At 40.5% G+C, this 12,214-nt stretch overlaps 1 protein-coding gene across 2 annotated transcripts in view; it reads right to left on the reverse strand.

Moving 5' to 3' along the window:
* znf800b (zinc finger protein 800b) overlaps positions 1–12,214 on the reverse strand; it is a 29,442-nt gene that overhangs the window by 6,462 nt on the left and 10,766 nt on the right. For both annotated transcript variants that reach the window (XM_068586858.1, XM_068586859.1), the window contains exons 2-6: positions 9,738–9,864; positions 6,624–6,942; positions 2,861–2,956; positions 1,625–1,768; positions 54–228 (exon numbers count right to left, since the gene is read on the reverse strand). In XM_068586858.1, coding sequence (XP_068442959.1) covers positions 54–228; positions 1,625–1,768; positions 2,861–2,956; positions 6,624–6,942; positions 9,738–9,800 — 797 coding nt within the window. In that variant the 5' untranslated portion in view covers positions 9,801–9,864. The remainder of the gene's footprint in view (positions 1–53; positions 229–1,624; positions 1,769–2,860; positions 2,957–6,623; positions 6,943–9,737; positions 9,865–12,214) is intronic.

Raw genomic sequence — 12,214 nt, forward strand, 5'->3', positions numbered from 1 at the left:
GAAGAGTGTTGTGTTCCGCTCTGAACCCCTAATCAAATTGGCCGACCACCTACCTGGGTGTGTGCGAAGGAAATCTAGCCAGCTCCTCCTCCGTGGTGAGGTACTGGAACACAGCCTTGTTTGTGGTCTGAATGGGCTCCAGGCGGACCACAGTGTCTGGGACTCTGGGATATATAGCGTCCAATAAATCCTTCATAGCTAAACTCTGTCTGTCATCACCGGATGAACCTATCAAATGATAAACAATGCAAAATATTTAAAAATGTGATAATTTAAAAAAAAATGAGGTTGTTATTACAATATTGTTTACTTGTTGTACAAAACAAGTTTGATATTGTGCTTTCGTTTAGTGAACACAACTATTGTGCCTCTCTAAAGCTTTCTTTACGTGGACACATTTCTCTTTTTGGTGAATCTGCAAGTTTATTTCAGACCATTATTTACAACAGAAGATAAAGAGAGGATGGAAAGAGAGGAACTGAATTTTCAGGCACTTTAAAAATGGACCACAAATCATCACTGGCGTCTGTACGGGTCCGCTGTCGAGGCTGGATGTTGAAGAATCGAGTGTTTCCAAGAAAAAACATTTTGTTTATCCAGTAGCCAGACAATTGATGCCCAGCGTCTCAATGGTGAAAGATGAACAACAATTATGTCATTCATCAAAATAACATTACGATACACGTTCAGCCACTGGTAATAGACTCTTAATTATGAATAATTAAGTGAAGACCACTTAGTTAAAAACACATGCAGGTGGAACGACATTTGGGATAAAAAACTGTTCATATTTTGCAACAACAATCACTAAAGTGAATAAAACTGTGCAAAATCTAATTGGCCATTTGTGTTGAGATTGATTTCTCTTTAAGGAGGAGAGGAGAGTTGAGTTAGAGAAGAGAAATTACTTGAAGAGTCTCCTCGGCTTCATCCTTTCCCCGAGTCTCACAACACTTCTAAGAAGCAAAGAATGGAGATGTGGACACATTTGGTCGCTAATAAGAAGTAGATAAAACATAAACGCTGCCAGATCAAAATAAATTTCCTTAGTGATGGAGAGGAGAGAGGAGAAACTGCCCTTTGAGTGAGTGAAATGATTGATGGATTGAAATGTTACAATGTGCACGCAAGCTTGTGTGCAAAGGAATGAAAGAGGGCTGTGTGCAGACAGAGGAGATACGAGGAGAATAATGAGTTGGAGACAGATGGCTCCAGGAAACCTTGGAGTGGAAGAAGATGAGAGAAAAATGTGTAGAAGCCTGAGGAGATGTTAAAGTAATCAATGAGTATGTACACAGGATTGTGTGTGTGCTGACTAAACTAGAGATTTGTGAGTGCTGAGCTCAAGTCAGTTTGATTGCTGCCTTGTTGGAGTATCTGTTCGTCTGTTTGATGTGATCTCTACACATGTGCATGTTCTCAGAATGCCCTAAAAGCTCTTGGAGTTTTTGGTTTACCTGGTCGGATGACTCATTTCTTATTTAGTTAAAAAACATTTGGTCTTTCCTGTATTTTCTGTGCTTTGATTTTCCATAGGGCGGCTACGATTTTAAAAACGTGTGTGTGTAAGTATTCTCATGGCTTTTTTGTGTGCGTGTCTGCATGCTAATGTCGGATCACTAACCGTCGGGTTCAGGCATCCGTGATAGGCAGTAGTACTCTTTATGTGTGATGAGGTTGGGCAGGCCTCTGAACAGACTGCGACACAGTTTACACTCAAAGATGGTGTCCACCTCCTTCAGCAGCATTTGTTTCAACTGGCTGGTGCCTGCAAGCCAAAGAAAAGCAGTAACGATTACCTTTGGTGACTACGAGAAGAATAATAAGACATGTTACCATGTACATACAGAAGAGCGCACAATTCACTGCAAAAACAAAAATCTAAATGAATTAATATTTCTCGTCTTGTTGTGAAAAATAAGTAATTATTGTGTGCTGGAGATGAGTCCAGATTCCAGCTGATGAGCTTTGTTCACTGTAAAGGCATGTGAGGAAATCTACGTTTTTTTTGGGTAATTGATAAACAAATTGTCGTTTTAAGAGTGAATTACTTCTTTAAGCAGAGAGAAGGAGATGATACATTGCAGTCTGAATAAAATGCCCAAAAGGTAAACTCCCCTCAACCTATCTCACTGACATTTGAAAGGACTCGGATGATGATTGCCGTTCTGTTAAGTGTAACTTTTGCGTCACTGCTGTCATCCCCTTCCCCAGTATTGTCATCAGCATGCTGACTAGTTTAATGTCAAAATGACTGAGTAAACACTGTTAGGGTGACTCAAACAGACGTCAGTACCTTCGCACAAAACACGCATTGCTACATCCTCACATGTCTGTATTTGGCACTGGCTCAATAAGGATGCAAGTGTGGTGTGTGCATGACTGTGTACCACAACAACAGGAGAGCCACACTGACCCAGAAAAGTATGACTGCCTGAGAGCAGTGGCAACCAATGAGTGCCTCAACCCTTAAAGGAGCTTTGGTCATCGAGCTCCTTTAAGGGTACTGGGCCATGGCTGGCCCAGTACATGTGAGGTCAGGGAGACAACAAGAGAATACAAAGCTTTGCATACATCGATAGCAGCTGTTAATGCAAAGCAAGTACTTCCTGCTACGGTTTTACATGAAACGCTTCCCAGCAGGAAAGAATGCGTGAACATCACAAACATTGTTGAACATCGTTCTTCTTTCTCATTAGCTTGGTGGTTCTTTTTTAGACACTGCAAGGCATAAAGACTGAGACCTGTCATTTCTGTCATTGACAAAACACTTGCGCTGTGTCTGCATCATAAATAATAATAATAGAAAATAATAAAAATGAGTGGATAATAAGAAGGAAAAAAACACAGAGACACGAACCTGAGCGGAAGCATTCAATTATCTGCTGAATCCCAGATTTGGAGGTCTGTAGCGGCTGCTGGAGCAGAGGAGGATCTCCAGGCTCCACAAAGAGACCTGGAGAGCAAGAGACACAGAGATTGCATTTCATCAAAGCCGGCATATAATTACATCACAGGATGACAGACCTGGAGAAACACACCATCACCTGGGAGTTCAGGGGACCTGGTAAGACACAAAGTATATTGCAGTGTAAAGAATACACACAATCACTGTCAAACAATGAGGTCTGTATAAGACAGTGATTCACTCTGACCTCATTACCTCCTCGCTAACACACACATACATATAGAAACACACACACACACACACACACACACACACACACACACAAAGATGACTACGAGAAAGCAGGTCATCTGTATTTTTTCTTATAATTTAAGCACATCATTAAAAGCAGCTGAAGTGGGACTGACGGCTGCATTTGGTGCAGAGTCCATCAGTGTTCAGAGTCCATGCAGTATTTCATAAGTCAGCTTTGGTGTCACGTAGTGACGCATCAAAACAGAAATGTGAACAGGAGGAGAAAATGTATTGATAATGCTATTGATTGATGTTGGTACATGTTTTGCTTTGGCTCGACCTCAATCATAAGAGGGTGCAGGGTCAACTGCTGCACGACCCTTGTGCTGGTCGGGATTTATTGTTTTGTTGGATTTATTGACCTGCTTTTATGCTTTCCTCCCTTTTTAATTATTAAATTTGCCACAATAATACAGTGAGGGCAGGCAGGTCAACAGGTTTCATCCTTTACATGTCGAGTTCCTTGTAAACTTGTTAATCTAGGAATATTAAAATGGCACACTACAGCACTACCTGCAACCCATACAAGTCCATAATACGTCCAATATTAAAACAATTATTATCTAGCATCACACACAGCTTTTATTTTGACATACACAAGACAGGTTGGATCGTCTTTTTTCAAATGGTCAATCCAGAATGAAACACTGCAGAGAAGCATTCACCACAACATGCCAAAACTAACGAAAATCATCAAATATGCTTTATGGTGTTTGTTTTACTTAGGGCAGAACAATTTGGGATTTTTAATTTTTTTTTTTACAGTGATTGCTTTGACTAATGCAATGGCGATAGGATTTGCAATCTCAGTGGGAGGCTCATTTAAACATAATTATGCTCGTTTACACTGAAAAACATTAAAAAAAAAAAAATTTGCAGGGGATCTGTACCAAAAAAGATGTTAACTTAAATCTGTTGAATACGCAGTGGCGGTAGGACAATATTTCATTAAAATGTGTATTTTAACACAATTCTACTTCTACAATTCTACAAATATTGTGCCGGTTGTGTTTTCTAAATTGCAATCAGCCAAATTCAGATGACATTTTTGAATAATTGTGCGATTTAAGGGCCAACATTTGTCATTATCTTTTGTATAAAATATTTTAAATAAAATACCCGGAGTGGTTCCTGGTGCAAGCTGACTGTGTCTCTGTGATATAACAATGGGCTACTAAGACATATTACAAGAGGTAAAGTGCTCTCATTCTACCCATTTTCATGCATTTTATTTATTTCAATGACTTAACTTTTACGTCAATACTATGTTAACTTTTCATGGCAGTGGGGACAAAAACAGAGACATAAACAGTCTAAAGAGCAGAACAATTACAGTCAGAAATGGCACCACAGACTTTGTAATCAACTCAAATAGTTACGTCTAATTTCTCACTTTAGTTGATCTCAAAGAAGTTAACAGGGAGCCGTTCTGCTGCAACAAAAAGAGCATTTTGTAAAAGTGATGCCGGGGACAAAGTGCCGAAAAAACTATTTAAATGTTTCCAGCTGTGACAAATGTCCACCGTTTGTTCGCTTTTGAAGCACGCAAACTAAAATGTATGTAAAGATGCACTATTGTCAGAGGACGTTGTGCTTTGATAAAGGAGCCGCATTTACCATTCTGAATATTAATATAGCAGTAATTTCCATTTGTTATGGAAAGATATACTGGAATATGCCTACCCGATCAGAGAATAAAGTCCCTCTCCCTGTGTGTGTATTTATCAGAGCTTCTCTTTGCTTTTTTGACATAGAAGTGCTATTTAGTGCATGTGAGCATGTCCCACTGGTGCGCTCGCGCTGGTGCGCTCGCTGCGCTGCGCTGCGCTGCGCTGCTCTCATACGTCGGTCACAGCTGATAACGGGGTCCTGACTGACAGCGTCGTCACAGACACGCAACACACATTCTCGGGTTCCCCCTCAGGTAAACACAGTTAGCTCTGTCAGGCCTTTTCGCCGTAGTTTGCACTGTTAGCGCTCTTAGGTAAGAGCCGCTTGCGCTCATGTTTCATACCTTGCACCTTGAATTAATGGCAACATATATATTTTAGGATTTTGTACTAGATTGTTTTACGCAGTGTTGTTCTAATCTCAAATTAAGTTAATTCTGGATAACAAGACTAGGGGATTGTGTACTTCTAAAGCCTTGTTTGTCACATACTTGAATAAACACACACACACAACAACACAAACCCACACGACATAGTAAGTAATGCAACATGACAAATTGTGTGTGCCTGTGTGTAGACAGAAGGACAGACAGAAAACAAAAAATACCAGCAGGCGGACACAACCACAAGACAGAAAGAGAATCGGAAATGTGAATGACAACAGTGTAAGTGGGTCTGACGGAGAGAGAGATGGAGATTATGTATGAATGTGTGACAGAATGTGTTTTCCCCATTCCCATCCCCCCACACCTCTCCTCGGAAAGCTGCTATAATCCAACAGGGGCAGGTCAGCGACCCGTCGACCTCCCCACCCTCCTCCGCGAGAGGGTCAAAGATCAACCAATCAGAAACATCAGGCCACACAAACAGCTTCCTTTTACTACGAGTAGCGCCTTCCTTAGCAGCACTGTTAGAAATTAACTCACAGTAGCAGGGTTTAGATCTGAATCAAGACATCTACATCTGTTTTTAAAGGAAAGCTACTGTAAAAGAAAAGCAGGAGGACATATGGGTATCCAAGCCAAAAGGGAGGAAGGTAACAAACAAAACATGTCAGCATTCATGAGAAACATAACACATCAGAAGTTCAGCTTTACTAGACATGTAGTATATTTTATAATCCAGTATCAATGGGATAGCTTGGCTTCAGTGTCATGAAACACACTAGCTGTCAACTGAGGGAATAATCCAAATAGACAGTGCTGACAGCCAGTAGTTTCAAGACAAAATCAACCCAAGAGAGACAGATAAGTGTGGCCTATTTCGAGCCAGCAACATTTCTATGGATGAAGTGGTTACACCTCGGACAGCAATGTATCCATTCAAGCAATATTTTAGATTTATTTATTTTTTGGTAATTTGACATTATATATTTCCATATCTCTCATGATGTGCTTTTTGTATGCTATTTGCCCCCCAAAAAAGAGGTGAGCTTTTCAAAATTAAAATTGATACAGGATTCTTTCCTGTTCAAAATACAAACGAGAGTTTTTGACATGTAAGGCTAACCAGCAGTGTGCAATAAAACAGTGCCTCTTTTCATTTTAATTTCTTCGCACACTAACACACACACACACACACACACACACACACACACACACACATACACACTAATTGATCTGATGTAGATCACATATTAGTGCTCTGGTGCTCTGACAGTGAAGCTACACGAGAGCCTGGCAGACGGTTTAATCCAGTAGTGGATGAATCAAAGCAGCAGGAAGTGCCGTGCGAGGAGAACTTTTACCCACCTATGTTATGACCGTGCTCCTCAGTCTGGCAGATCTGGTCCCTAGTCTTACTGTTGCCGTTCCTGTGCAACTCAGGCAGCAGAGGTGGGATGGGCTTCCACAGAGGCTTGGCCTGGAGCTGCGCCGCAGTGTCGTCCTTTTCCTCGACTTCCTCTGGAGTCTCGATCTGGTCCAAGTCCTCCGAGGGAACCTCAGCTGAAGCAGAGGTCTGAAGCTGGGTTTGATCAGAGGACTGGTCTCCTTCTCGGGGCTCCTGCTGTGCTGGATGCTGGGTGTCTGACTGCGGCTGGCCTTCCTCATTCTCTGTCTGAGCAGCACTCTGTGGTACCAAAACCAGACATGAAAATATGAGCAACAGAAAAAGCATGGTACAGATCAACAAATATAAAGATGAAAAAGGAATACAATTATAAATAAAAGGCACTGTGTGTATGCTTCTAATGCCATTATAGTGTCTTTGAAGAATAAGGGGCTGTTCACATGTTGCATCAAAAAACATGTGGAAAATACCAGCTGTGCTACTTATCCTTTTATCGAGGTGCTTGAAACGTTACTAAGCAACCATAACCTGCGCAGTGCGATGCCGATAATGATGAAGCTGTTGGAATGTAGCAATAAGCCTCACTGATAAAGTAAACAAAGTCAAAACAAACATAAATGGATTTGCAGCACTGTGAATGCCTCACTGTAGCTTTACTGCTTGATTTGTCTGTTTCAACTTGGCTGAACTTTCAAGACATTGTGACGTCTTGTGACGGAAAGAGTGAAGCGAATAAAATCGTCCGTGGGACAGATAGTAAAGCCTTAGATAGGACTGCACTAAAAAGGATTTACTTAATATTTACCAAAGAAACAAAGGAAAGGATCTTAGGAAAGTTTGCTTGCTGCGTTTGCTTTTGAATGCACCTTCCCAGGTCTAGGTTTGAACAACATTGTCAACGGCCCCTAATGATACAACAACATGTGAAGCTTTTAGTCACTTAATCTGAGACACCCTGGTCCAATATGTAGGTGTTGAGGGAGGCAGCAGACATTGTTATCTGCCACAGTGAATGCTTTCTTCATTCTTCCACTAGACGGCGCCAAAGTCGGACATGTTCAAAGTCAATACATAAGGAATTTAAGAAAGAGAGACGCTAACAATCTAGTTCAAATGACGAATACATACACAAAAACACACACAAGGGCGTATAAATAAAATGTATCATGAATTAATAAATAAATGCTGGTATGAAGCAATCAAGAAAGAAATTGAAGAAATAATGCCCATCATAGGTCAAATTAATCTCCACCCTTTGCTGAAAAAAACAAAAACAAATAGTTGGGCAGAATGAGGTGTCACAGCAGGTGAAATAGAATGTGTGTGTGTGTGTGTGTGTGTGTGTGTGTGTGTGTGTGTGTGTGTGTGTGTGTGTGTGTGTGTATGTGTGTGTGTGTGTGTGTGTGTGTGTGTGTGTGTGTGTGTGTGTGTGTGTGTCATGTCTCCTGAGCACCCAGAGATGTTGTGTAGGGGGACATTAACCTTGTCGCACGAAGCTACCCTTCAGCAGATAAGTGACTCCACAGCAACCCATACGTGTGTGCCCATGCATCTGTCTTAGCGAGTGTGTGTGTGGTCCGTGTGTGTGTGTGGCTGTGTCTCTTGACCAGACCTCCCCAATCTTTTCTCCTTTCCCACCCACCAATTTATCCTCATTTTCTCTCTGTGTCTGTCTCGCTCACTCCTCGTGTTCCCGCTGCCCTTGAAGAGGGATAAATGACTCCACCGGTCCGACACATTACAGCACATCACCGAGGACAAGTGGGCCACTTGGAAACAAACACACTGTGCATACCACGGCATAATCAAATAACCATTAAATAGTTTAACAGTATGGTGCACATGCTCAGTGAACCCATCCATGCAGTACAACACACACAAACCATTACAGACACTGAAACAAACACTTCTTCTACCAGTGGATCATGCTCTTTAGGAAAGTGAGAAGTGTGAAAAATTTCATTCAAATCTAAAATGTCTATCTTACTATGGCAAGAAAAACAAAACTTCAGCATCTTGACACAGTTTCACCATTCTGTTAGCGTATACAATTGTCAGTAAATCAATCAACTATTCATGCCTCGTTTTATTTTTCATTGCGAAATGGTGAGCATGAAGCATGACAAGGGTGCTGATTAGAGTCGGTGGACTAGCTATTAATTTCCACTTACTGCTCAATAAAACTACGAGGTGGAACAAAGAAAACAGTGGTGAAACCTGGATTAAACAGGTTGGATTATCATAACTATGACTGATTATTCACCTAATTAATTCCCCAGGTTCATATCAAATGTAATATATGCTGCATATCAAAGTATAATCTCATCTGCTATTTTCAATATGATCCTGAAAACAAACACTTCATGCCACACAATCCTTTCTGAACAAAGTACACACATTAAATGAGCAACAACTGTCTCTGAGGTGCTTCCTCGAATGACAGTATGTGAATGTGTCTCAATACGGTGACTTTCATTGTATTTCCTGGTGTTTGAGCCCAAACTGAACGTCCCTCATGGGGGTAAAGGCTTTGGCATAAACAGAGCATGCTATAATTTCCCTAAGCACAACAAAAAGTGTGGGATATGAATAAACAAAGAAACAAAAGTATTGACATACAGGGCTTGTTTCCAGGCCAGGGGATATGGACAGGACAGACAGTTGAGATCAGGACTAAAACAAACAAAGTGTTTCCCTTGTCCAGGAAACTGGTTACATGTTCTTCTGTACACCTATTGTGACTAAACTGTAAAGCCTGTAAAGTTGTGGAGTTACAAGAAGGTGGGTCCTTTGGAAAAAGAGCACAGTGTCTGGTAAACTAAGACAGAAACGTTCAGGTTTGTTTTTAATAATGTGACATCTGTAAAGTGTGAGTTGATGTATACAGCAATTAGAGCTGATCTCCACTGACACACAGAGAGGAACATTTGACAAAGACAGTAGCTGTTCAAATGACCCAGGTGGAGGTTGAGTTGGGCATTTTTATATAGAAAATATGTTTTCCAGAGTCTGACAGCGATGAGAGTAAAATTAGACAATAACATCCATGCATTGTAGTCGTATTTTTCCAGTACCTCCAGTCTGCGGAGACAGTGAGCGGCGCTCTTCCTCCTGGTGGACTTCTGGACCCTCACCATGTCGCCAAGAGTGGTCTGCTCCCTCTGCTGCACCACGTGTTCACGAGCAGCACACTCCTGCAACCTGCAACAACACCGCACATGAGCCAGGACATCGACCTTTTGTGAAATATAACTGTTGGATGTAGGGCTAAGATTTTACATGCTTGCTTATGTCTGTACCTAAGATTAGTTTCTCACAATATATAAAAAGAGATAAGTCAGTGCACAGGCTCGCTGCACTACAACTATCTGTTGCATTATTTTAAGGACAAATAAAAGCTATAAAAATGTTAGCAGATATGTCTTCTTTCTCTTTCCACTGTTAGTGAAAAGTAACTCAGTACATTTACAGTTCATTCTGAGGAGGTACTTAACTTGAGTATTTTCATTTTATGTTACCTCACTATATTTCACAACGAAATATGTGCTTGCAAACTATGGCATTGTTACTTTGATTGTAAATTATTTGAATACTTCTTAAAGTACTTCTCAATTAATCGTGGTAGAACCTGAACTTCACTGATTGGAAATGTTACCCAAAATATCTTAGCCAAACATTTTGTATCTTTTGCCATCTGTACATATCTGTAAGCCATCACAAAATGAGTGAGTGACAGGTTGGTGAGCAGCATGTAATTATATATGTGTATGTATCCTATAAAATATCGTATCATATTTATACATATATCATGTATTACTAGTCTCACATCCACAAATGCACCAACCAGATCCCTTTCAGTTCAAACAATTTTACAAATGAATGAAATGGTAAACTAGATTCAATCTTTGAATCAACAACAAAATGTCACTTCTGTTGCTAAACTGTTCTTGCACAATACATTTATTTATGTGCAGATACTTCTTGTGAAAGCATGTAAAATGCAATAGCAAAAACTCAGACACACCACAGCTTCATGAGTTTACTAGCTGCTTACAAATCACCAGGGTGCAAACTAGATCTAAATATAAAAAACAGAATTGAGTAAAAAGGTCACAGGAATGGTTTCCCAGAATGCTAATTCGACTGCTTGTCATATTGCTGGCAGGACAATTAAACCCATTTTACCCCCACGCTTTACTCTGTTTGAGGCTCACTAGTGAGTACTGTGGTCCCACTAACACAAATGCTAATGTTATTTATGTTTTTCCCAGGGGACCATACAATGCTCGGAACGTTGTTCCTGTATAGTGGATCTGTATTTAAAAATATATATATATATAAACAAGTACTGTTGTTGCCAACATGCATACATATGCATGCATGTATATGAAGTACATGAGTCATTTCTACAGGGGATAAATCCAATTTATGTGCTGGGATTTGGGGTCAATGTGTATCCACCTTACTTCTGGTTTATTCCTCAGGAATGTAGCTTACTTTTGGCGTAGAAGAGAACCAATGTCAGGATGGATATTTTAACCATTTTCACCGTGTTGCATCATCAGTACAGTCAACTTGGGGAAAACATTCAAAACAGTGTCCATATGAAAAGTAGTCTATGAGCCCCCAAATTAATATTATGTATAACTATTGATAACCTTCACCCTCGACTTGTATTTGATTCTAATGGATTGATATGACAACATCAATGGTGAAATAGTGGTGGATGCTGCCCTCTGGTGGCTGTCTAAGTTAAAACAGCTTGGTGTAACAGCCACATGCACCTGACACTCCACCAGCTGAGAATAACATTGTTTAGTAACACTAACTATGTATGCCCAGCAGCCTTACTATTTTTCTTATTTGTTACCCTGTTATAGCTGCACAAAGCCAACATTATCTGTCACCAAGGTCTGCGAACCAACAAATAACTGCATTTGTATGAACTGCAAGTGAGAGGTGCTTAACGCAGTTTGGGTATGACCACAGGTGCTCAATGCTAATGGAAACCTGGAATAAGCCGAGAAGCAAGAAAAGTACAAACAACTGAGCAGATATATGAGTAAAAGAAAGCATTGATTTTTAAATAAAATAAGATAAAATCACTTTTAAGCTTGTGGCCGACATACCTCAATTCTCAATTCTGTGATTTTAAGGTAAACTACTGATGATGATCCAACTATGGTTGGAAATGCATAGATTAATAGCTGGATAATAATTATTGTGGCATAAAACTACAAGTAAAACTTAATAATAATCTGACAGAAATGGAAACATAGGTGAATAAACTGAACTGAGGGCTTGCACTGAGACTAAAGTCACACTGACAGTGAAAACAAAGTGTGGCGGGAACGTCACATGCTCTTCTGCACAGCATGCCTCCACCTGGGTCTATTTGTAGTTCCACTTGACCTCCAGCAGAGGGAGACAAAGCGTATACTTCAAATGTTTTACTAAAAGTTTTGTAGTCTGCTGAGGACTCCGATAGACAAGACACAGAGTGCATGGGGCCCCAGAGGGGTTGCCCCAACGTATGTCTCAATACAAAGGA

Source organism: Clinocottus analis, unplaced genomic scaffold (genome assembly GCF_023055335.1).
Source record: "Clinocottus analis isolate CAN_PGR_092001 unplaced genomic scaffold, fCliAna1.0.p SCAF_20, whole genome shotgun sequence".
NCBI lineage: Eukaryota > Metazoa > Chordata > Actinopteri > Perciformes > Cottidae > Clinocottus > Clinocottus analis.